The sequence below is a fragment of the Heterodontus francisci genome, chromosome 14 (genome assembly GCF_036365525.1).
Source record: "Heterodontus francisci isolate sHetFra1 chromosome 14, sHetFra1.hap1, whole genome shotgun sequence".
NCBI classification, from domain to species: Eukaryota; Metazoa; Chordata; class Chondrichthyes; order Heterodontiformes; family Heterodontidae; genus Heterodontus; species Heterodontus francisci.
In genome coordinates, this window is record NC_090384.1 from 57301049 (window position 1) to 57327799 (window position 26751).

Here is a 26751-nt window from a genome sequence, read left to right on the forward strand (position 1 = left end):
TATCAACTGCATTACCCTCATCAACCATCTCTGCTACTTCATCAAAAAACTCAATCAAATTAATTAAACACGATTTACCCTTAACAAATCCATGCTGGCTTCCCTGAATTAATCCACATTTGTCCAAGTGACAGTTAATTTTGACCCGGATTATCAGGCAGGATTTTGTTATCCTGCCGTCGCTCATGGCTGCGGTGGCGCAAAATAGCGCTGGTCCTGTCTGTGATGTTTTTGTCTGCGCCATCGCAATTACATGGCAGGCAGCCACTTAACATAATGACAGTGGTCGTCCCTCCCGATCATGTGGCAGGGATGGCATTGGCAATTCCATGTCGGATCAGGTTCTGCCGCCATCTTTAAATGCTGCCAGCTCTGCATTCACTCTCTCCTTGAAATGTACAGCAGCTTAGCCATCGAAAAGGTCTGTACATTAGCATCAATTGAAACTTTAGCAAGCAGAACCTCTAGACATAGTGCTGAGAATGTCAGAGATCAGAGCAAGGGTGGCCCCACGCTTCAGTGATGCCTCCCTGCTGATGCTCTTGCAGGCTGCAACGGAAAGGTGGCATGTTCTTTACCCCTACGATGACAAGAAGAAGTCCTCCTGCCTGACCAAGCAAGCCTGTACGGAGATCGCAGAGGAGATTGGCAGCCATGGGGGTCACCCGTCGAATCTGGGTCTAGTGCAGGAAGAGGGTCAATAACCTCCGATGCTCAGCCAAGGTAGGTTGCGTGATTCCACATAGCTTGCTGTGATCGCTTGCCCACAAGCGTAAAGGTGCACAGTTGAGACAGCCATTCTAATGATAGGAAGGTCATAGCATAATGATAGCATAATACTGACTAAATAAGTGAGACCAGTCCCCCTCATTTCTCTTGTAGCCCACTTTAGACCCATGACAATTAGAGGCATGTTGAGAACAGCGACGTCCCCCAGGTGCGGACGAGGGGCCCATGTTAGCATTGACATGCTGTAGAGACGTTTGGAACTTAACAATAACTGCATCCTTGATCGTTCAGGAGAGGAGGGCCCACAACAGTAGGGAGGCGTCCAGGACAGGAGGCGGGGTGCCCGACCTGAAGCCTCTGTCGCAGGTTGAAGAGGAGGTGCTGGAATTAGCTGGGAGCCAAGGAGCACGTGCCATATTGGACATGGAGCTTGGGGTCCCAGTTGAAGACAGTGATTATTGCCAAACACAGCATGAATCAAAATTACATCTCATTGCGACATGTGTACCATAACACCTCAATGTCTGTTCTTCACATTGTATCTTGCAGGGCGGCGCTCACAAATACTTGCGGACACCGGAGAAATGGTGACAACCTTTGAGGAAGTGATACACTCAGAGGATGCACCATCCCATGACTCTCCTGCACCTTCCACCAGTGCAGATACTCTTACCTCGGTGGATATCCATTTGGCATTTGAGTCAGGGTCACAAGGTGGTGAGAGCACAACACACGCACCCGAGAAGTTGGCTGAGGTTGAGACAACCGAGGCCTCTGTCAGTCGGAGGACTGTGGGTGTCCAGGCCCATGCTGAATGCCAGGCTGATGATGAGCCTCTGGTGTTGACAGCACAGGGCATGCTGGAGCTGTAGGGAGAGGTAAGGCAACATCTCACAGAGATGCTAGAGGCCATGCGCAGCCTTGAGCGGATGGTAGGCGTGTCTATCCATGCCGTGACTGCTGCCATGTCCCAGGCATGCGAGCACATGGCTTCATCCATTGAGAAGTTGGCGACCCTCATGGAGAGCCACATTCCACAGGTGTGCCAAGACCTGCAAACCCTCGCCTTGGCCATGACTTCAATTCAGCAGTGGCAGGGCAACAGAAGGACCAGGAGCGTGGAGAGTGTTCCCACTCCTGGTACTTCTCCGGAGAGCAGAGAGCCTTGAGAGGAAGAAGGAGAGGCTGAGATGTGGTCACACCTCAGGGTGATTTGAGTGTGGACTATGGATCCTCAGTCCCTCTGTACGTGGGTCCAGCTCCAGCAGCCTGAGGAAAGTCTTGCACTGGTGCCGGCGGGCTTCAGGCAGCCGGGGTCCTCCAGGCCTCGGGCATCCAGAGGGAGATCACCAAAGTCATCCCAGGCCAAGCGGCATCTTGCTCAGCAACCTGCCCCCAGTTCAACTGCCAGAGCAGAGGTCAGACCATAAAGGAGCACCCGCAAATGTATTAAAAAGATACTTTGGCACATATGGGTATTCACGGATGAGATGTGTACTTTAATTAAATGTGTCTTCCTGACAATCATCAGCCTTTATTGTATGAAAAACCCATTCCACCATGGAGTGATTATGTGTCTTTCAATTACATCATAAGCCTTGCATTATTGTCAATGTGACCGCTGACATCATTGCCATGCCAATAGGCGTGAGGTGTAACTGCATGAATGATGTCACATGGGCAATGGCTCAGTTTGTTGCTTCCAGTCATGCTCAAGAGACGGATGTTATGGAGGCAGAGGAGTTCAAATGATATGCATGATAGTGAGTTGTGTTTTGAAAAATATTTATTCAAGTTCAGGGATTCTGGAAGCGCCCAATTATCAGTCTGTGCCTTGCCTTCCTTGTTTGCTGCTTGCCATGTTGGGCCTCTATCACTGCTCTCTGATTTCCCATGCGTGCTTGTCCTTGAGTGCCCTCTGTATCCTCATCATCAAAGGATGTGTCATGCTCCCGTACTACCTCATCTTGCAAGGCCTCCCCCCTCTGCACTGCAATGTTGTGCAGAACGCAGCAGACTACAACGATGCACCCAACCCTGTTTGGTGCATACAGTAGGGTTCCACCAGATCTATCGAGGCAGCAGAAGCACATCTTCAGCATATCGATGGCCTGCTCAATGGTCACTCAGGTGGAGCTGTAGTAGGCATTATAACGCTCTTCAGCATCATTGGTGGGGTTCCTCACTGGCATCAGAAACCATGTCATCAAGGAGTAGCCCTTATCCCCAAGAATCCACCCCCGAGGGTGAGCGGTGGGATTGAAAAGCAGCGGCACCTGGGACTGGCCCAGTATGTATGAGCCATGGCAGCTGCCTGGGAAGCGGGCACACAGTTGCAGGAAGCGCTTTCTGTGGTTGCACAATAGTTGGACATTGATGGGATGAAACCGCTTTCTGTTTATGAAGGCAGCTGGTTGGTCCCTGGGAGCCTTGATGGCCACATGCATGCAGTCAATGACACCTTGGACCTGTGGGAATCCCACAATGGCTCCAAATGCAATGGCCCTCTCGGCCTGAGTGTCAGGGTCAGTTCTGAAGTGGACATAGTCGCTGGCCCTCCTGTACGAAGCATCAGTAACCTCCTAGATACAGTGGTGCACTGCGGATTGAGAGACCCCACACATGTCACCAGTGGATCCCTAGAATGATCCAGAGGCATGGAAGTTTAGGGCCACCGTAATTTTGAGGGCCACAGGCACAGGTTGCCCACCAACGTCCTTGGGTGCAGGTCATCGTTCATCAGTGCGCAGAGATGTGTTACAATGGGTAGGCGATGGCGTAGTGATATTATCACTGGACTAGTAACCCAGAGACCCAGGGTATTTCTCTGGGGATATGGGTTCGAATCCCACCATAGCAGAAGGTGGAATTTGAATTTAATTAATAAATCTGGAATTAAAAACTAGTCTAATGATGGCCATGAAACCATTGTTTTATTTAGAGATACAGCACTGAAACAGGCCCTTTGGCCCACCCAGTCTGTGCCGACCAACAACCACCCATTTATACTAATCCTACATTAACCCCATATTCTCTACCACATCCCCACCATTCTCCTACCACCTACCTACACTAGGGGCAATTTACAATGACCAATTTACGTATCAACCTGCAAGTCTTTGGCTGTGGGAGGAAGCCGGAGCACCCGGCAGAAACCCACGCAGACACAGGGAGAACTTGCAAACTCCGCACAGGCAGTACCCAGAACTGAACCTGGGTGGCTGGAGCTGTGAGGCTGCGGTGCTAACCACTGTGCCACTGTGTTGTAAAAACCCATCTGGTTCACTAATGTCCTTTAGGGAAGGAAATCTGCTGTCCTTACCTGGTCTGGCCGACATGTGACTCCAGACCCACAGCAATGTGGTTAACTCTTACATGCCCTCTGAAATGGCCTAGCAAGCCACACAGTTGTGCCTAACCGCTACGAATTCAATAAAAAGGAATGAAACCGGATGGACCACCCGGCATCGACCTAGGAACCGGAAACGACAACGGCAAACCCAGCCCTGTCGACCCTGCAAAGTCCTCCTTACTAACATCTGGGGGCTTGTGCTAAAGTTGGGAGAGCTGTCCCACAGACCAGTCAAGCAACAGCCTGACATAGTCATACTCACGGAATCATACCTTACAGACAATGTCCCAGACACTGCCATCACCATCCCCGGGTACGTCCTGTCCCACCGGCAAGACAGACCCACCAGAGGTGGTGGCACAGTGGTATACAGTAGGGAGGGAGTTGCCCTGGGAGTCCTCAACATCGACTCCAGACCGCATGAAGTCTCCTGGCATCAGGTCAAATATGGGCAAGGTAACCTCCTACTGATTACCACCTACCGCCCTCCCTCAGCTGATGACTCAGTACTCCTCCATGTTGAACACCACTTGGAGGAAGCACTGAGGGTGGCAAGGACACAAAATGTACTCTGGGTGGGGGACTTCAATGTCCATCACCAAGAGTGGCTCGGTAGCACCACTACTGACCGAGCTGGCCGAGTTCGAAAGGACATAGCTGCTAGACAGGGTCTGCGGCAGGTGGTGGGGGAACCAACACAAGGGGAAAACATACTTGACCTCGTCCTCACCAATCTGCCTGCCGCAGATGCTTCTGTCCATGACTGTATTGGTAGGAGTGACCATCACACAGTCCTTGTGGAGACGAAGTCCCGCCTTCAAATTGAGGATACCGTCCATCGTGTTGTGTGGCACTATCACCGTGCTAAATGGGATAGATTTCGAAAAGATCTAGCAATGCAAAACTGGGCATCCATGAGGCACTGTGGGCCATCAGCAGCAGCAGAATTGTACTCAACCACAATCTGTAACCTCATGGCCTGGCATAACCCCCACTCTACCATCACCATCAAGCCAGGAGACCAACCCTGGTTCAATGTAGAGTGTATGAGGGCATGCCAGGAGCAGCACCAGGCATACCTCAAAATGAGGTGTCAACCTGGTGAAGCTACAAGACAGGACTATCTGCGTGCCAAACTGTGTAAGCAGCATGCGATAGACAGAGCTAAGCGATCCCATAACCAACGAATCAGATCGAAGCTCTGCAGTCCTGCCACACCCAGCCGTGAATGGTGGTGGACAATTAAACAACTAACTGGATGAGGTGGCTCTACAAATATCCCCATCCTCAATGATGGGGGAGCCCAGTACATCAGTGCGAAAGATAAGGCTGAAGCATTTGCAACAATCTTCAGCCAGAATGCCAAGCTGATGATTCATCTCGGCCTCCTCCTGAAGTCCCCACCATCACAGAGGCCAGACTTCAGCCAATTCGATTCACTCCACGTGATATCAAGAAACGACTGAAGGCACTGGATACTGCAAAAGCTATGGGCCCTGACAATATTCCGGCAATAGTACTGAAGACCTGTGCTCCAGAACTTGCCGCGCCCCTAGCCAAGCTGTTCCAGTACAGCTACAACACTGACATCAACCCTGCAACGTGGAAAATTGCCCAGGCATGTCTTGTACACAATAAGCAGGACAAGTCCAACCCGGCCAATTACCGCCCCATCAGCCTACTCTCAATCATCAATAAAGTGATGGAAGGTGTCATCAACAGTGCCATCAAGCAGCACTTGCTTAGCAGTAACCTGCTCAGTTTGGGTTCTGCCAGGGCCACTCAGCTCCTGACCTTATTACAGCCTTGGTTCAAACATGGACAAAAGAGCTGAACTCAAGAGGTGAGGTGAGAGTGACTGCCCTTGACATCAAGGCAGCATTTGACCGAATATGGCATCAAGGAGTCCTAGCAAAACTGAGGTCAATGGGAATCAGTGGGAAAACCCTCCGCAGGCTGGAGTCATACCTAGCGCAAAGGAAGATGGTTGTGGTTGTTGGAGGTCAATCATCTGAGCTCCAGGACATCACTGCAGGAGTTCCTCAGGGTCGTGTCCTAGGCCCAACCATCTTCAGCTGCTTCATCAATGACCTTCCTTCAATCAGAAGGTCAGAAGTGGGGATGTTCGCTGATGATTGCACAATGTTCAGCACCATTCGCAACTCCTCCAGGTACTGAAGCAGTTCGTGTAGAAATGCAGCAAGACCTGGACAATATCCAGGCTTGGGCTGATAAGTGGCAAGTAGCATTCATGCCACACAAGTGCCAGGCAATGACCATCTCCAATAAGAGAGAATCTAACCATCTCCCCTTGACACTCAATGGCATTACCATCGCTGAATCCCCCACTATCAACATCCTAGGAGCTACTATTGACCAGAAACTGAACTGGAGTAGCCATATAAATACTGTGGCTACAAGAGCAGATTGGAATCCTGAGGTGAGTAACTCACCTCCTGACTCCCCAAAGTCTGTCCACCATCTACAAGGCACAAGTCAGGAGTGTGATGGAATACTCTCCACTTGCCTGGATGGGTGCAGCTCCAACAACACTCAAGAAGCTCGACACCATCCAGGACAAAGCAGCCCACTTGATTGGCACCCCATCTACAAACATTCACTCCCTCCACCGCCAACGCACAGTGGCAGCAGTGTGAACCATCTTCAAGTTGCACTGCAGCAATGCACCAAGGCTCCTTAGACAGCACCTTCCAAACCTGCGACCTCTACCAACTAGACGGACAAGGGCAGCAAATGCATGGGAGCACCACCACCTGCAAGTTCCCCTTAGAAGTCACACACCATCCTGACTTGGAACTATATCGCCGTTCCTTCACTGTCACTGGGTCAAAATCCTGGAACTCCCTTCCTAACAGCACTGTGGGTATACCTACCCCAAATGGACTGCAGCGGTTCAAGAAGGCAGCTCACCATCACCTTCTCAAGGGCAATTAAGGTTGGGCAATAAATGCTGGCCTGGCCAGTGACGCCCACATCCCATGAATGAATAAAAAAAACCTCTCTCGTCATACGCAGCCATCTTTGGCACTGGCGTTCAGACATCTGGCGATATGTCATCCCAGTCCTGTAGACATGCTGGCGTATCTGGGCTACTTTGCGCCTTGGTGGCTGCAGCTGCCCATGTCTGGGAGCTTCCTCCTGGGCCGCAGCTGCCTCTGGTGGAGCTGCCTCATCACAGCAAGGGGATACAGGAAAACAGAGTGAACATAGCCATCTCTATGCTCCTGGTAACTTCGGGTTCCTTCAAAAGGTTAAGTACACCTATCTGGGCAGAGATTTGTGTTAATTCCTGCATCAGCAGTATTCCAGCATGAGCTCTATGGTATGGCATGACGTTGCCCACACAACCTTTAAATAAATGCAAGCCTTCATGACCATTAGAGTACTATTTGAGTTGCCTGCACTGGACCCTTGGCAAAAGCAACCTATACAGTTTTCCAGTTCTGGCCCACCCCACAAAAATTGCATCTACTTGCATGGTTCCCCCCTTCACCCCCCCCCCCCCACCCCCACCTCAACGATAAACAATTGCAGTGCATCCCCCTTCCCCCCCCCCCAGCAATATCCACTTGCAGAGTTCCCCCCTTCTCCTCTTCTCCCCCCCAGTGATATGCATTTGCAGAGATCCCCCCCCAGTGATATACACCTGCAGAGTTCCCCCCTTCCCCCCCCCCCCCCCGCTCAGTGATCTAAACTTTTAGAGTTCCCCCCTTCCATCCCCCCACAACGATAGACAATTGCCGAGTTCTGTCTTCCCCCACCCCTCCCCCTCAGCGACATAGACTTGCAGATTTCCAACTTCCCCTCACTTCTGGGAGTTAAACTTAGTGGCAGTGTCCAATGTTGCAACAAATCTGCAGGATACCAAGGCATAACTTATCTAACCTTTGCAGGCATCGAGGACTCTCGCCTCAGTGGCACCAGCTTTTCAATAACAGGAATGTGAAAAGCACGCGAGTGTCACACGTTAAGCTGGAGATTGCGAATGGCTGATAGCATCACGGCGAATTGCGTTCTAATCAATGCAAAAAGGTACTTAAAATATTTAAATTATGGTCCTGTTGCAGAGCGGCGGAGGTGCCGTCACGAAACTTTGCCACTTGCGGGAATATCAGAACCCGGCAATACGGCATCAGGTTCCGTGGTGGGCGATTCTGCTCTGATTCTCCGAACCCCCCAGCCCCACCCACCCCCACCACGAAACCAGCCTTCTGGCTGAGCACAAGATCCAGCCCATTGTTTCTAAAAGCTTTCCCACCACCGAGGTCAAATGGACTGACCTGTAGTTGCTGAGGTTATCCTTATAATTTAAGTTATTCCTATACAAATCTATAGGGACATTGTTTAATAATTTGAACAATCCCATCATGTGGTTTATTTTCTGTAACTTCTGATATTTCCATTGAATTTCCTTTACAATAAATCTGCTTTTGTTCCTCAGATTTCCACTCCCAGTATTTTCAGTGTGCACATTGATCTCAGATTAAAGTTATGTGAGCTCCATCTGCTTGACATCCTCTTCCAAGTAAATTTACCAATGCAGGTACAATCTGTAGGGGATGTAGACTAACAAGAAAATTCCCAGTGGCATATTGAAGCAATATTAGCTGGAATGATAGTCCTGTTGTGAGCAGCCAGATTATTTGAACTCTATTTCATCTTCATCTTTGAGTCTTGGCAGAGGAAAACTCATGAGGGTAAAATACAATTGCCCTATGCTTGGTTAGAGATGGTACAGAAGTATCTGCATGGATTCCTTTTATTTTGATGCTTTATTATCTTGGTTATTTTCTATCAAAGGTTCGTCTAACATTCTTTCTCATTTGGATTTTCAATATTCTCAATGACAGCAAACAATGTATTTAAGCCAAGTTCATAAATAGCCAAAGCAAGGTCAATAGTTTTGGAAATCATTGTGTTAGGCTGACATAATTTACCACAATTTCCAACCTAATTATCAACCTTCTGTGGCACTTTGCAGCTATAGTGTACCCTGGGTTACATATATCCCAGGACTGGAGACTAATCATTTTGTTAGGTTGTTGTCAAAATCAAACTACAGTTTGAAAGGAAACGTAATTTACTATGACTTAAGTAAGTAAACCATTTCCTTCTGTTTAATCACTAATCCCCATATTGCGTTCTTGTACTGTATGACAGGTATGTTATTTTGTGGTAAGAAGTAATTCAGATGTACACTGTGTTCTTCTTTTGTCATTCAAGAATTGACTATCTTCCGTTTGGCATTAGTTATACTTATTCAATCATTGAAGATTCATTTTATCTCTTCCCCTCTTGCAGATAAGAAATCAAGATTTAATATTTCTGTATAATAAAAGCAAAATAATGCAGATGCTGGAAATCTGAAATAAAACAAACAAAAAGTGCTGGAAAATCAACTGACCTGAAGCGTTAACTTTGTTTCTCTCTCCACAGATGCTGCCAGACCTGCTGAGTATTTTCCAGCGCTTTTTGTTTTTATTTAATATTTCTGTATTTGACTAAGGAATTAGTTAGTAACTTCATTAAAAAAAAGTGAGCATGAAATAATCAAATGAAAACAACCACTCTCCAGTTTGATGTTTAGTATGAATAAGAACAGAGTGCTCCCAATGCCCTGGCCACAATTTGCCTCCCAAGATCAGCAGCAAAAACAAGTGAAAAGAGAAGCACATTTCATTTAATGCAGTTACCATTTCAGGTCAATGAACTTTCTTCAGAACTTCTGATGAAAAGTGAGCAAACTGAAACGTTAACTCGGGTTTCTCTCTCCACAGATGCTGCCAGACCTGTTGAGTATTTCCAGAACTTTCTGTCCTTATTTCAGATTTCCAACATCTGCAGTATTTTGCTCTTGCACTTTTCATTTCATTCTGGTGAAGTGCTGCTGATACTGAGACTAGTATTGAATGAAGCTGACTTTCTCAAAAGCTCACCTACAGTGGAGGTTGTCCAACAGCAGTTAATGTTAGGGTGCTTATTATCGACTATTATTATTGAAATATGAGGTAATGTCTGTGTCAGTTTTCTGAAGATTCATTGGCTCATGGAGTTTATCAAAGGGAAAAGATTTCAATTACATAATGTCTTATGTCTCACAGCAACATCAAAATGAGGTAATTTGAAGTATAATGACTGATATTATGTAGAAAACATGGAATCCATTTTGTGCATAGCAAAATTCCTCTATAAAGTGAGATGAATGACCAGTTAATATATTTTTTGTCATAGTCTTGACATGCTAGGCCCCCACCTGCCAAGAACGAAGCACATTAATTTTGTCATGAACATTGATTTTAAACTGTTACTAGAGTTAAGAATGGACTTGTTAAACAGATCAGCCATGGCTGGAATAGACATTTGCATATTAACAGATGATGATTGGAAGGACAAAGCAGCCATTCCCTGACATTCAACCCACAATGGACTTTTGATCAGCAGACGTTGAAGGTGGGGGAGCTCGCATTCCAGGTTGACTGCTAAGTTGGCCGAATACACAAACGGACATGGTCAAACCAGCTAGTCACATGACTAACCTGCTGGGCAACCTGAGTTTTTCGAATTTGTACAAACAGTTTGGACAGAAAGCTGTTTGTTCCTAGACTGAGAAGATCTCTCCTGTCTGCTCCCATCTCTTTCACACAAGCCTCTGAATCCATTGAAGACACATGAACCCAAGAGAGAAAAGTCTCCTACAGCGAACAAGGTTTAAGAAGAATACTGGGCCCCAAAGAAAAGCAAGATCTACCTACAATCAAGGACTCTACAGTGAGCTCAAAGAACTGTAACAACTCTTCAGATATTGCCGCAATCCTTTCCACTTTATTTTTCTTCTGCTCTTTTCTGTCGCTATTTGCATGTGTGTATCGTGTATGCATGCTAGCATGGGGCGTGGCATATATCCCTGGGCATTAACTGAATTAGAATTTATGTTTAAGTTTAAGAAATTTCAACTTTTCTTCTTTAAACCTAAGAAAGCCTGTTTGTGCTGGTTTCTTTGCCTTATAATTGGAAAGCGGTGAACCAAGGGGGAGTTAAAAACATTGTGTTTAAAATTAAACTCTGTTACAGTAAGACCAGGTGAAGGCTGAAAGGGAACCCTAGATCTCTTTCTCACCTGGTCGTAACAGTTTTGAAGAAAGAATGTTTGTCAGAACACTAGAAGGACTTCTTACTCTTTATCCCATGCATTAAACTGGCAGGTACACGCTTTTTATAAGATCTTGCACTATCATTTTAAAAAATGGCCTCCCGGCTTTATAATCACGATCCAACCCAATCCAAAGTTTTCAGACAGCAACTGTTCCCACTTCTAGTTTGTTTTCCATCACCACGTGCATGCTAGAAGTCAATGGTTTATTCGATACTTCTACCTCGATATTTCGAATTGTAACGCTCTCATCAGCAATGAGAAATCTGAGAAAGAATATTACTGTTATGAATCTGAGAAAAGAAACTCCTCCCGAAATCCACATGACTTCTAGGATTAATTAACACCCTCTTCAGTTCTAGGTGTTTAAATGGTGTATAACTCTACTTAAAAATGCAGCTTATCTGGAACTTTACAGGTTCTACTCTGCGTTTGTGCTGGTTGTTCCAACATTCATGTAGGTTTCATTATTGAATAAAAAGAAAAATATGGGAAAGATATGTAGTAAAAAATGCAATAAAATGGGTCTATAATTAGAAGTGATTTCGTAGGTGGCGTCAGTGGGGCAGTAAAGGAGGTTGAATATATAGTAAAAATATATATTGGATCGTGAAAACAGCTTCGATTGCAATGGAGCCAGGGCAGTACAGATGGAACTGCTGTGTAACAAGCTGCAGACCTCCACAGTAGCGTATATTTAGCGCTGAGCGTTCACTTTGTATGGATATTTTATATATATATAAAAATATAGAAACAACCCCTTCATAACAAATTTCATGTGTATGGGGCGGGGCTGGGGGGTTGGGAGCGGCGGGATGTTATTTCATATGAAATCAAGACCGCCGGAAGGTCAAGTTTACATATATATTTGTGCAGTGTATAATATTTAGACAGAATTTGATGCAATGTGAGTCTCAGGGGTTGTTTACAAGGCACTTATTTTAAACAGTAAATTAATGGCAGTAAATAGGTTTTGCAAGTATAAATTGAGATCACCGCGAGTGCACAACGTGCTTTAGGATCAAAAGGAAATAAAGCTCTAATTCGAAGCTAATACACGCTATCAGAAACCTTTAAAAGCTGAGAAGCCGAGATGCAAAGACAAGAGATACAAAGCATTCTTTCAGAGGATTGCGACTGAGTAGCACATAGTACAACATGTTCTTGTTTCTTTTCGTAAATTGGTTTCATGGGGTTTATTTCTCAGGAAATAAACATTATGTGAGTTAATACAATTCACAATAAGCTATAACGTAGGCTTTCAGCAATGACAGTTAGAAAGCTGGCATCGAATATTAACGCCAATTATAAGCGTAAAAATGTACCTTAAAATTGTCAGTGTTTCTTTTGGTTGGGGGTGGATATAGTGAGGGTAGGATATTTTTGTAAGATGCCACAATGTCTTCCTTATCCTTTTTTTTCTCTAGCGGCAATAACTAAGATCGGAAATCAACTAAGTGTTTTGTGTTCGTGTTTGATTCCATAATTGCATTTTGGCTACATTTCTGGACTATTATTACACATATTTCCAGCAATAGATAATTTTGCATCTGTAATATTTTGTATTCTGCAAACGTGCACTTAGCTGCATAACAAGACAAAGATATTGTTCAGAACAAATCCCTTTGATTTGAGTCGCTTTTATTTCGTTTCGCTGCAAAAGAGACCACCGATATCAAAGACGATTGCACTGTTGTGGATAGGTTGCAATACCCAATGTCAACATTTGGTGGCGTCTGAGGCACATAGTTCAATTCTGTACAGTGTAAACACTAACGTACCTGTCCCGCTCCCTTGTGTGTGTGAAGATTTCGACCTAAATTATATCCGAGCAGAATCATCCTGCAAACACGTCTTCGAGTTTTAATTTGTTGTCTAAATATCCAGTAAGTTCTAAGAATGAAATAAGCGTCCAAAGTCATTGAAAAGTTTATTTTAACTTAAAGTATGACAGCTATTAAAACTGCAACATTTTACCTGATATACTTAACTATGTTGGACGCAAGAAAATCAGCAATAAACTGTAGTAAAAAGCTAAGCAACTTCCGTTTATAATGAACAAACCGCTGAACTTTTGGAGCTTTCATACTTTAGCATTTGGGAAAGTTTTCCGCAAATCTGCGAACGTTTTTTTAACATGTAAACATGTATACCTGTACTGTCCACAGCGAGAGATGGAATGGACTAAATTATCAAAGCTATTAGTTTTCCGTACTGTGAACGTTGTATATTCCTTGAATTATATAGCTGTTAGGAAATATTATCTTCTATTCCTACACACAATTTTTGAAAAGTACACATAATTCATCTAAACTGGAGTAAAATATTGCCTGTTATAAGGGCATAAACTTAATATCCCTGGATAGGAGATTTGTTAACGCCCCACTGATTTGAGTGATGTGCAATTTCTCTTTCCCAGTTTAGTTTGTAACTGTACCAATAGGCTTTCCACGGTGCGTGTGGGCTCAATCCTGTCCAGACAATTACGGGCTACGAATAGTTTTTGTCTTATATATAATTGTTGAAATGTTTGTCAGGATCACGATACAATCATTTCCAGGTCCTGTAGACATATATATCTGATTAATATAAAAGGGTTGCTATGTTTAGTGATATTCGAACAGCTTTGCCTTCGACGCGCGCGTCCAATAGAACAACATATCCCAGCGTTTTCATGACCTGTAACTCGTTTCAGTCACAGATTGCAACAACTACTGTTCTAATACACAGCCAGACCACAGCTGCACATTTAAAAGTTAATTCAAACTCCGCAGATGGGCAAATATGCGAGTTATTGCGTTCTAATCATCATTTATTACATCTGGAATTCTGGTACATATTTTGCAGCGAGTTTCACAATTCCTAATGCTATCTGTAAATATTTTTACACAAGTGGTAAATCACTCCTTTTAAACACTTCCTCTGAGAAGACATGAAAGGCTGCTGTTTAGTTTCCTTGCGCGCAACAATACTTCTCAGACTTTAGACACAGTTCACTTGCAAATATCTGTGTGTGCTTTGCTTAACATTTTATCCATGTGAAGGTCTTCGATAACTTCCGAAAACATTGTTAGAAGTTTGAACAAATTGTTCTGCGCTGTTTATCAATTGCATAACAATCAAGCAGCGAACCCCCAAAACAGCTGTCTGCTCGATATGGCAAGGACTGGTCTCATCCCGTCTTGTTTTCAAAATTAACCATATTTTGCAGGATGGAATACATTTACTGTCCTTACTCTTCCAATTGCGTTGCTTTATTTTTCAGGATCACCGTGGGAGATCCTGATGCCTTGCTCCATTTGTGAATTTGATGCTATGATCCGACGTGTAGTTCCTTTTCATTCATTCCTTTCATAGAAGCTTTAATGACAATTCAGTGAAATCAGTCTGAATGTTCTTATAAACTGGCTGATGTCTCTGTACTGCTTTTGTTTTGCATATTGCCACTAAGTAAACGGGATTTAATTCTCATTTCCTGCATTTAAAACCATTTGAAAGAACACAGCTATTCCATATGGACTCTCGGGTGAAACTGACAATCAACCTTTCTTTAAGCACCTATTTTTATAAAAGTATTTTACCAGTAATTGAAAAACTTTATCTGATGTTTTCTGGGAGGGTTTTTCATTTAGCAATTCCTGCTTTATTTATTTCATTGGTACATATATTCCAGAAACCTTTTTCAAGTTAGTAACTTGTTTTTCTTGTTATTGTTGCGAATCTCGGAGTCTGGTCAATTTCACTTCTGACAGTTCTGTCTTGTCAGTAAAAGTAAATCCAGGCTGACATCACTTATTTTCCACCTTCAGAACCCATTCCGCGCAACCTCAATTTCACTGAATTAGTTCGCTGAAAGCGACAATCAGTCTTCCTTTTCCACGACCCGTTTTTTCCCCATTCATTTTCTATCAGTTTATCTTTCTTTCAAAGAACTATTATTGTCCTGAGCTTTGCTGGTAAGTGGAATGGGTTGAATGCCGTGCAGCCAATGCACAGTTTGATTTAATTATTCATTTTTTGGTGCAGGATGGTGACGCGTATGTTATAGAACAAAGGGAATGTGAAAATGAAAGGCAGAGGCTGGGGTGGGGGCTGGGGGTGGAGAGGGGGAGCTGACGCTGGAGAATCAGCTGGTAAAGGTAAACCTCCAGTCTGTCAGTGCCACTCCTCTCACACCGGCCTGGATGACTCTTCCATTAGCACAAACTGCTTTTCCAACAGCATCCAGCCCTCATTCCTTGTAAGTACAGCTATCCTATTATTAGCATGCCAATGTTATTTACAGTACTGTGTAGATGTGTGTCTGGTGCCATCGAGCTCACACAAGTACCGAAGAAGCAACGAGGCAACTTTTATTTTCACTTATTGAATCTTGTACTATATATAAACTCTGATTCTTTTAAGTCTGTTTTATGGATTGGTAACATCTGCACTCCAAGAGAATTCTTATATTGCGCGCTTTATTTGTATTCCTTTGTGTTTCTTTTATTTTGTAATGAGCTTGTGGTCAGATGCTTACAGAAATAGTTGTGTTGGAACGGTTTGTACATAATTTCAGCATTTTTTTTTTGTCTTGCTGAATAACATTTGCCCCCTCCCCACTCCTGTCACTTGTACTCATTGGGGCTGTTGTCAAGTTGCAAAAACGCAACCAATGATTAATAAACAGAAGGCCACTGTTTAAACTGTTAACCTGAGCGTTCACTTTACCTCAGCACCTTATCAAATACATCAGAGGCAGAATACGTATAATGAACACTTATAGGTAAGTTTCTACGGCTTAAATATATTTTCCTTCTTAACTATATATGAATTTAATTTTCTTATTTCAGTTGTTTTTAAGATCACCAACAACTCTCCTAGTAACTTTCACTTACAGCTTTCCTCCTGTTCACATTCCTTCACACGTCCCATCTTCCGGCGAGGACTTTGCACCTTTACGCATTCCAGTTGTGCCAAGCAAGCTATATGATCGTTCTTACCGTGGATTTAAAAAAAATGTATTTACTAGATGTGATGAGGTGGGAGGTCAAATGTTAATATACTGGCTGTGTATGGAGGAGGGAGGGGGAACCGTATCAATTTCACTCAATTTATCGGTGACAACAGCGCACACTCGGCATGATTGGTAAAAGTTAGTCATATTTTACAAGCCGAGCTGCGATCGACTGTAAAAAAAACACAACATACTACGGTACCTCTCTAGACTAGGGTGGGATTGTTTTCTCTCGGTCGGGTAGATCGAATGTTCTGAATCTGCCTTACCTTTCCGCAAGTATGTGCAAAAGAGGTATCCACATGGCTGAATAAGCGCCGAATTTACATCCGATTTATTGTGCCAGTCTATCTAGTGGGGATCTGTTACGGCAGTCACTTTCTAAAAGGACGTGGTTGTCATTTTGCTAAAGTTTGAACGTCAACCCCAGCAGCGGTTCATTCTCTTGCGCGCGCACCAGCTCAAAGCTGCACACACAACACTCACTCACATATACAAACACTGTCATTCAACCATCCTGACTCTTGCACACTCGCGTACCTGCAAACATATATTCAGTATCAAATGCCAGGAAGACACATTGCTGACCCTGTATTTAGTGAATTTGGCACGGTATGGCAGGTTCCAGAGTAATGTCGCGTAGTGAAAGTTTCTCTAAGAACGCCCAGACTCCTCAAACTGCCTTTAACACAAGCTGAGCAACAGAGTGTCGGAGCTACTCGGGATTGGCCATTTGCACCGAGCTCACAGTATGTGATTCAGGAAACTCCACTTTCACCAACTAAATTCGTACTTTTGATAAGGGAGAGGGTGGAAATCATTGACTTTTGACCCAATCAATAATCGATCAATAATCTGATCGCAACGGTTTTTTGAGAACATTTTGCTGCGCTCCCTGGCTCTGTTCATTTCTTATCTATTCCTAAACCTTCACTATAGTGTTAACATATGTACCACCGTGTAGTGTTCAGGAGACACCACAAACCAACTATCACTGTGGACGTGAGCTGATTTTAGCCACTTTCTCAGATAGTGGTCGGTTGCTTTATTTTAAAACAGGGTTTGACATTAAAGTAAAGCTTGTTTGAAAGAGACAGAGAATGTTGCCCCCTTGAACAGTCACCTCACACTCCCATAAAAATCCCTCTTTATTTCACTTCCATTCTGCCCCCGAATAGGGTTATCGCATCGACCTGAACTGAGGTGACAGACGCTAGATTTTCCCGAATACCTGGAGTTGAACTATTTACAAACTGCACTTTGTTCAACAAAGATCGATTGTGCGTGGTATAACCTTTTGTTTACATTTTCCTTCCTGACAATAAGCTGAACTAGTATGAGAGGAGATTCCTCTAACCCACACTGACCAACGCCAAGAAGTCTTTGCATCCCTCATTGCTAGTCATATATATTTAACCAAATCAGTACAATCCCTCCACATACAATCAGATTGTTCCATCATCATTGCGTCTGAGAATGACTCTCCTTCAACATTTTAGACGCGGGCAATTCCATTTAATGGGAACATCGCGCAAACTGTGTCAAAAAGTAGTTACTAGCAGGAGAATTGCATATTTCTAGACTATTCAAGAGGCTCCCAGTTGCGATGTTAAATATAGTTACCTTCTTATACTAAGTTGGCTAAATCCTTTTTTTCTCCCTCTGAACGATTTGAGAGCAATGGCTCCGATCTGATAACGTGGAGTTGGGTCACATGCGATACGAACACAATGTCCAGGTCGAAGTTAATTTGATTGATGAGTTTGCACTGAAATTGTATGAATATATAAATCGGAATTACAAAGGGATAGGCCTGCCTTCCGAACTGCGTGAGATCGCTAGTTATATTTCATTATATGTTGGATCCATGATTAGCGCAGGAGCTCAATAAATATTAATATGAAAATAATATCGGCCAGAGGAAAAATCAGAACATGGCTGACTGTTAAAAAAACTTTTTTTTTTATTTCCAAAATATACTTTATTCATAAAAATCTGTAAAAATTACATTGCCAAACAGTTTCCAAACAGCACCAAAAAATACAAACATTGCAACTTATTAGAGGTTTAAAGTTTCAATGAAATCCCCAGGATAAGTAAAAATGTTGCTCCACAAGGATTCCTTTAAGGTCGAGACGACATTAAATTTTATGATAAAATAAAGCCCTTTCTCAATGTGTAGTGATAAAACTGGTGTGTATGAGCCTTGGAGCACAGCAGCCTGCATGTGTCTGTGCCTGGTTAAGATTACGATCAAGATACCCATATGTTAAATAGTTATCTTTGATATAGGCAACCTGCTCAGCGGTTCGCGCAGTTACATTTTTATCAATATGATATCTATATACGTCAATGTGTTATATACAACAATTTGGATACAAAGATGTAAAGATGCATTGTTTGTGGGGATATGGTATAATTATTCCATTTGGAATTATTGATTCCCGCAGTTGTTTTTGCGCCCATACCTGTTACGCGTTGACAGGCTTCTCTTCCCGTGCAATCTGTCTGTTACTAAAAAAAAACTTCAGTACATACATATCAACAGCAGTAGATAATGAAGGTTTTGCTATTCGACATCGTTTTGACAGAGCTAGGGGTTTATCTGTATTAATAACAGTTGTCAAGGCCGGGGTTAGCCGGGGTCATTTTGTTGCGTTTCACAAGGACTGACATAAATGCGGTTTGCCATATCTGCCTGAAATCATGCATTGGTACTCGCAGTATGATTTCAGGATTGAGGGACTGGATATAACCTGTGCACCCTCATGGTTGCTGCGCTGATATGTAATACAGATCTATTACATTACCAGTTAGGTGCCCGTATCATTAATGTGACCGTTGCTTGCAGGTACGGCGATTTTGGTTTAAATTCAGTTACATATCCAGAACGGGCACTGAAGTTTCAGATTTTTTAAAACAAGCTTTTCGATGTGGTACATGATACGGACCATAAATTCAATAATATGAATTGAATGTGTATATCTGAATGTCCTGCTAAACCTAGAGACTGGAGTATCTGGCACGCGTTTCCCCTTTAAATGTCACTAATGTTAGTTTCAGTGAAAAATGAGAGATCATTGACTTCCATTGGACCGATAGAAAATCTCCCAAAGGTGGCAGATAGAGGGTTAATGTGTAACTCTATCAGATTTCCGAGTTGCTCAGTATCAGTAAAAATGTTATATATCAGATGATCGGCGCGGATTTCTCAGTGTTAGTTTTCTCAGGCGTGCTCCGCGATGCGAATCACAGCTCCGGCAATCGCCTGTTTGCCTGATAAGTTCAATCAATTCTCAGGGCTCTTATCACAGCCGCGGAGATCGACCCGCTCGCTCCATCTCCAATGGTTATCATTATCTGTATTAACGATAGGTATCTGGAAAAGCAGTGCGTTTTCCCGAAGACCGGCGTGTTTATAATGCGGTCGGGGCTCTTTTGTTTTTAGGGGGAAAGAAGAGCTAATTTTCTCCAAAGTTCAGGTATATGGAGTCGGAAATGGAGAGATTTTCTAAACTGAATGCCATCAGTGGATGACACAGAGGCGGAGATCTGATTGCGGGTCCGGGGGGAGAGGGGAAGTTGAGTTCTCTTTCAGTTTTGATGCGTTACATTAGTTCGCGTTTGCGAAGTTCAGCAATCGCTCTGTCCAAGCGTGTGTATGTTAGTAGCTGGCTGGGTTGTGTGTGTGTATATGTAGCATGAGTTGGCCCAGTGGCTGGCCGATCCTTTCCCCTCTCGCCTCAATCCCTCTCTCTCTCTTCTCTGTGTGTGTGTGTGTGTGTGAGTCTCTCTCTCTCTCTCGCGCTGGTCCTGGGAGCTGTAGACATCAAGGCTGGTTGCGAGGGGGGGGGGGGGGGGGGGGGGAGCCGTAAGATCAATGCCCTGGCCATTCACTTTCTGATGTTGCACGACGGGAAATGCTTTGAATACTTGCGACATGGCCGCTGGAATTGATCGCCAAGATTGACAGCACTAACCATCGCCTTCACTTGTTTCACAGAGAATAGCAATATTTTTTTTTCGGCAACCCATCGGCAACTTCTGCCAGCGATCCGGCCCCCCCTACCCACCCACCCCCCACCCCCCTCTCCATGGCCTGGGGAAGCTCCAGCTGACTTTAAGCTCTTCGTTTCAGCTCTTTTGTTTTTTTTTATATAAAAATTGTTTTAAAATTGTAAAAATAACATTAGATACGTCTATCGACACGGGATAGCAAGGAGCTGCTTCTCGCCAGACTGGCTACTAAGGTAACCGGGCAAAACCCCTTGTGTTTTTGTTTCTGTGTGTGTGTGTGTTGCTTGTTGTGTCTAGCGTCCTTTGCTCCTGTACATTTCTCCGTGTTTCTACTTAAGGGCTGTGCTGTGGCTGCAAGCTGATTTTTTTTCTCTGTTGTTGTTGCGATCTGGTTAGGGTCAGTTTGTGCGGAAAGGACAGCGCGCCTAGAGGTTGCTCCGTCCCCGCATTTAATCATTGATAATGTTAAAGAAGCCATGCGAGTGATTGCAGATTGGAGTCTTTCTGTTATACACACATGCAGGAAAGAAGTCTCCCTCTTCCCCACCACCCCCCTATTCTTTCCGGCCGCGATCCACTCCTCATGCCAAGCCGCACGCTTCACAAGGCGATCATCCCCGTTCGCTGGGAATCACAGAGTTTGCCCTGCATTCTGGGGAGGGAGGGAGGAATCCAGACTCATTCCCAAACACAAGTGGAAAATACCATTTTCGGAAAAGCAGTTTTTTTCAAATGGTAAAGTACCATATCACCTTGAATTAATAACATAAAGTTTTAGTTGATATTGAACTGGCCATCTGTGCTGTCTTTAAACATTTAGCAACAGTTCCCTGGTATATATGGGCGGCAATTTCGACTCTGTCCACACAGCGGTACTAGATGTTAAGTAGCGTCTGTAGAAAGGCTCAGAGTGCAGAATTATAAAGTTGCAATCTGGACTTTAAAACGCTGTCTGGTGTTCATAATAAACCACTTTTTTTAAAAAAAACTAAGTGTAAAACGTCGCCACCCTACGGTTTTACCCACTCCCGCCTTCGTCTGAGATAATCTCTTTTTTAGTTGCTTCTGCCGGGGAGGGTCATGCAAATTGATCTGAGAAGAATGCACAAGCACGTAAATTAAAATAAAACAGGCATCCAGTGACCAACCCATAAGGAGACAATACCCAACCTTTCCATATAGCAGGCTTCTTTGGCGCAATCATCCACTCCTGTCAACTAAAGAGGCCAAACGTGAGTCGTAAAATTTACTTTGAATCAACATTGATAAAAATATTTTCGAACAGTAGATGCCATGTAGGACACCACGATATTTTTCAAACCGTGGGGACAGCGATTGGATGACAATAACTATTGTTTGGAAAGTTTTCGGCAGTTTTACACGTTTAAACACACTTTCCTTATTTAAAAAAATCAGAAGATTTAATTTATTTAGATTTTGTTTGGCGTGTATCATATCTTTGATTTTTTTTCCTGTTTACTATTACATGCACAGGCTTCCATTTTTTAAACTTTATGCTCTTCATTTCTAATAATTTGGGCTCTCTTATTCTGTGGGCCCCGCCAGATGACGTCGTTGTTTCTAACGCGATTAAAGCACATTTTTCCTGAAATATTTTAAAAGGAACTGTCCTACTGCAATGACCATTCCGCGCATTAAGTGAAAGGAGAGGGAAAGCGTTAACTGGTATCTCTAAATGGGACATTGCCTGTTTAACAGTCAGATGCTCTGATGTTATCGATCTGATAACTGATCTTCCTTTATTCACACTTTCTTGGTTGGAGAAAGGGGCCGAAAGAGACATTTGAAAAGACAATTAGTGTTGTGCCTGCTACTATTTTGCCTTGGTGACGGGTTGGGGGCTGGTAGAAGAAGAGAGTGAATGTGAAAGTTGTCTGGGGAGAAGAGATTAGCTCTTTCTGACTCTTGGGTCAGGGGTGTTTCCCAAAATACTGAGTCAAAACTTTCGCCAGAAATAAAAAAGAACTCGCATGTTGAACGGAGATAAGCAGCGTGTTTAACCACACCACATCTGCTTATTGTAAGGTTTTAGAAGTCATCTGTAATAATACATCTCTCCCATTTATATAGCATAACGCACACACCGCTTTTAGAATTAAAGCTAATACACTTAAGAATTGTCATCTTCGCGTGATTTTAAAGTGTAATGAAAACGCCCGAAGTGACACGGCTATACCTTTCTGTACATGGTGTGAATGTGTATTTTTCTTTTTATGATGTGCATTTGTGATTCATAAAAAGAGGTTAATAATAGAGACCGAGGTAAACATCTTGCTGAAACTATAGTGATGAGTTATTAAATACATTAAAACTACATATTAGTAATTTCTGCAGATACAAAAATGTACATATATACATATCTACAATGTTTGCATCTGCTATAATGACAGAGAATTTATTCGGAGTAAGTAACCCTTGCATTGAGACTCGCAGAAAATATTTGCATGCCGCATGTACTAAACAATCCTCTTATGTTAACAACAGTCTTTAAAAAGCATTTTAGTCATGATTGTTTTCATGTGATTTCTCTGTACAACAATCAGTTATGAAAATAGATTTTATTAACCGTTTCCCTAAATTGTTTAGGCACACTTCATTTAATAACCGTTCTTCGTTATACATAATACAAGTAAGTCTGTAGGGCTGTTTGTAAAACAATACCCTAGCTAGTCCCAGTGTTAGGGAAAAGTTGATCTGGTAATGGCATTTTGTTTTGAACAGCTGTCTGACTTGTTGCTTGCTGTTAAAGTAACTTCCCTCATAAGGTATGGTGGCACTGAAGCTGAAAGGAGGTCCAAATGGCACATTTATAATTAGATTGCAAATTCAGCAGATTGTGCCCATACTGCAGGGCTAAACTGCAATGTCTGGGATCTCAATAGAGGCGTCTTAAAAACAGACTCCACTCAGTCTTGGGTCATTCTCTTTTCACATTCTTCAACATCTACAGCCAAACGCAGTGAACAGCAGGGACGCTTGATTAAGACAGTATATTTCACATAATAATCACCTACCGAGGAGCTACGGGGCTAAAGTTTGAAGTCAACAGCAGCAGTGTGATATTTAAATTGACTGATAAAGGCTGTGCAACTACAATATGCCACTAGTTTAGTTCATATTCTATACAGTATAATACATTGTAACGCGGAGTGCAACTTTAAACTACAGGTTCATATATTTTGAATTTAAGAGTGTTTTGACAAAAAATGAAATGTATCTTAATATATCATAGTTCTTTTGGTGCAATTATATTAGCTTTCCTATAATTTGAAGTTTTATTGTATGACAGACGGGATACACGCTGGATATTAGAATAACTAATAAAAACTGTAAAGCTAGACATTAATAGTAAAGGAAATCCAGGAAGAGCTACAAAACTAAAATAAACAGTGAACAATTTTGAAATGATTTTACTTCTCCCAATGGACGGCTCAGTTGTATTGATTACTGCTGGCTACCGTCCTGTTCAATCAAGACTTTTTAAAAGTAATAATCTGGTTTCGCATGTCATTTTAACAGAGGTTTCTTCAGATTTGTTACTTGACCTGTGATCATTTGCAAATCAACCTAGATTTCAAAATCTCTTACATTTCAATCCTCAGCCAAACTGCGGTATGTAAATATTGTTAAAAAGAGCACAGTGCACCCATTTTGAATGAGTTAAACTGCAACAACATCATTACTGTTTGTCCAAGGAACGTGTCTAATTTAAAGCACAAATTGAACTTAATGAGAATATGAATCAAAGGCAAAATTGGGGAGAGGGACCATCAGCAAGACGCAGTTTAATATCCTCGTCATATTTTACATGAAATGAAATGCTGAATAATTTAAAGGTAATGGGAATTAAAAGGACAGTAACCTTTTGAAGTTGTAAAGTTAAAAGTAAGATTCTAAAGACATTCATTATTCACTAGCAGGACATAAACTAAAGCCCCTTTGTTTTGATTTCTGTAAATATGTCAGCTTAATCATTTGCTAAAGTCTATGGCTTATACATCAGACCGATTGCGCAGAGATCCTGGATTAATTGGGGTTGTAAATGTGCAGTTACTAAAAACTGCGATTTAAAAATGATTTGCCCCAGCATGGCGGGATTATACCGCTCCAACTAACAGTTTGATTAGTTATTACGATTTAAAGTGAACACTTTTACTGACAGTCACACGGCGAGAGTTGCACTTGGTTAAAATGAGATACGTTTAAAATAATTCATGCCATCTGATGGGACCCCAAGAGATGCAAAAATATCAGTTAAAATAAGAAAATCACACTTATTTAATTTTGCAGAGGAATGGTGGGGGGGAGTGGGGCGGGGGGGGGGGGGGAACTATTTGTTTAAAATTTAAGAAAGCTTCGTCCAAGTGTGACATTTAAATTCAAATGGCACTACTGAGCTGAACATTTCTTTACCGTAATGTCTACCAGCATTTCTAGGGTTAATTGACTTTCTGCACCGCTAGAAAATAAACCGGGACGGACATAATCCAAGCTATTGTAGGCTCATTTTGCTCCAGTTATTTCAGGTCAGACGGGTAGGTTTGCAAGTTGCTTTTGCGGTGTTTACTTTTAAAATATTTTCATAGTTTGAAATATTTTACCTGAGGTGTACAATCGGAGTCCATAGTTCTCCCCCACGCCCCCACCCCCTCCTCCCAGATTCCATCCACAGGCGGAATAGATTCTCCCTTGGAAAATGCTCGAGGCTACTTCTATCACAGTAAGCTTTAAGAACTACAGGTACTGCACAACCAATTTATTTTCCTTTGACGAGAAAGTGGGCCCCACCTATGTGCATCCTGAATGGCCTTCATTTGCTGCGCCCATTCAAAGAGCTTTCGCTCCTATCCTTACATTTATGACTGGACAGGGATGATGATACAGGCACAACAAATTTTTAACTGAGGTAAATAAAGTATGGAGGGGAGAAAGAAGGAAAGAAAGGGGGCAAAAAGAAGCATTTTGATGGACAACAGTAAACGGTGGAGGAAAGACAACCTGAGAACAGATGTACAAGACTTTTTTTTTAAAGATTAATTTAATTGAAATGGAAATATATAAAAATTAAATTTACCACGGAGAATGAAGATGATCTGAAAAACACTTCTGCTTCAGAGAAATGCAGTTAAATTGTAATACAAAAAGGAAATTTGATAAGGTTAAAAGGGAATTGACAGCGAGCGGGGCACTAGAGTGGGCTGTTAGGCGGGGTGAGGGTCGAGGTTCGCTGACAGAAGCTCACACTTCCTATCGCAGCGAGGAGAAGTCAAAGCAGCAGAGAGAGTGGGTCTGAAAGGACAGTGTGGTGCCGGGGCTGTTGAATCCAACCTCATGTAGTTCACTGCAATTTAGCCTTGCAACGTCCGAGATCTAAACACCCAACACAAAGCTTAGGCAACTCAAGCTCCATCGCATTTAAACAGTGCTTGTAAAAATAGAAAAAGTTGCAACCTAAAGTTTTCCCCTCCTATAGAGAAATAAATGAAAATACTCTTATTTGAGAACCATTTTTAAAACAAATTAACAGGCACTCTTGTATAGTGCTCTGTTGTGTGTGATTTTGTTCAGGGAGCAGCTCAGTGTTGGTGAATCTTCCACGATTTCTCCTCCTGGACTTGTCGAACGCCTGTGACTTTTGCAAGATTCACTCTTCTTCAAACGATACAAGCCACGTATCCGTTCATTCTGCAAGCTCCGGAGAACGAAGCATCAGAAGCAGCAATCGGGCAGTAGTAGCAGGCAGCAGAACAGTGGAAAGTACTGTGTATCAGGGAAAGAATCAATGGAACTCTCCACTGTTGGCTTCTCCAGATCAGGTTATAAAGTTTGGAAAAGTACACTGATACCACATTGTCGTGAATTCAAGCCAACTTCATCGAAATTGCAAACATTTTAGAGTTTACAACAATTTATTTATTTTTTTTGCCAATAGATTCAGCTAAAAATCTATTGTTATTTGAAAACATACACAGTACATTACTTGTCTTTAAAAAGCTATATCGAAGTTCAGGCAATTTAAAATACAATATTGATATATTGTGGGAAAATAGGGAACAGGCACCAGCTCTGAGCGTTTTCTTAGATTTTCTTTTATGTGGCAGAAAATGCTCTGATGCTGAACGACATGATCAAGCCTACAAGACTTATTCATAGAATGCAATCAAAAGCAATCATCAAGTAACCTGCGTTGCTTCTATTCTACTTAATGGTTTGACATTTTTGTTAAACAGTTGAAATACAATTGAAGCAACCTTGACTTCATTAACATGTGGAAGTAATTATTTGCTGACAAATCATATTTCTTATTAAACATGCAATGCTTAAGTTTGTAACAGAAGACTAATCATAAGCAAAAACATTAGGTACACAAACGGAATAATGTTTAATTATTTGCACTCTAGGGAGAAAGTGCCCATTTCTGAAGATGATTTTATATATGTGTGTGTATTCTTGACATGATGCAAA

The 26751-nt window shown here is 42.7% G+C and overlaps 1 protein-coding gene across 13 annotated transcripts in view; it reads left to right on the forward strand.

Annotated features, from left to right (window-relative positions):
• The first annotated feature begins 15443 nt into the window (after window positions 1-15443).
• The window catches only part of sox6 (SRY-box transcription factor 6), a 720990-nt gene continuing 709682 nt past the window's right edge, over window positions 15444-26751 (forward strand). For 3 of the 13 annotated variants that reach the window (XM_068046284.1, XM_068046287.1, XM_068046290.1), the window contains exon 1: window positions 20169-20498. Coding sequence is in view for 1 of the 13 variants with exons in the window: in XM_068046285.1 (XP_067902386.1) it covers window positions 16004-16017 (14 nt within the window). In the remaining 12 variants the exon portion in view is untranslated. Of the gene's footprint in view, window positions 15493-15998; window positions 16018-19078; window positions 19100-20168; window positions 20499-21420; window positions 21498-26751 lie in introns of those variants that run through there. The other 10 variants (XM_068046293.1, XM_068046282.1, XM_068046295.1 and 7 more) reach the window with 8 other exon arrangements.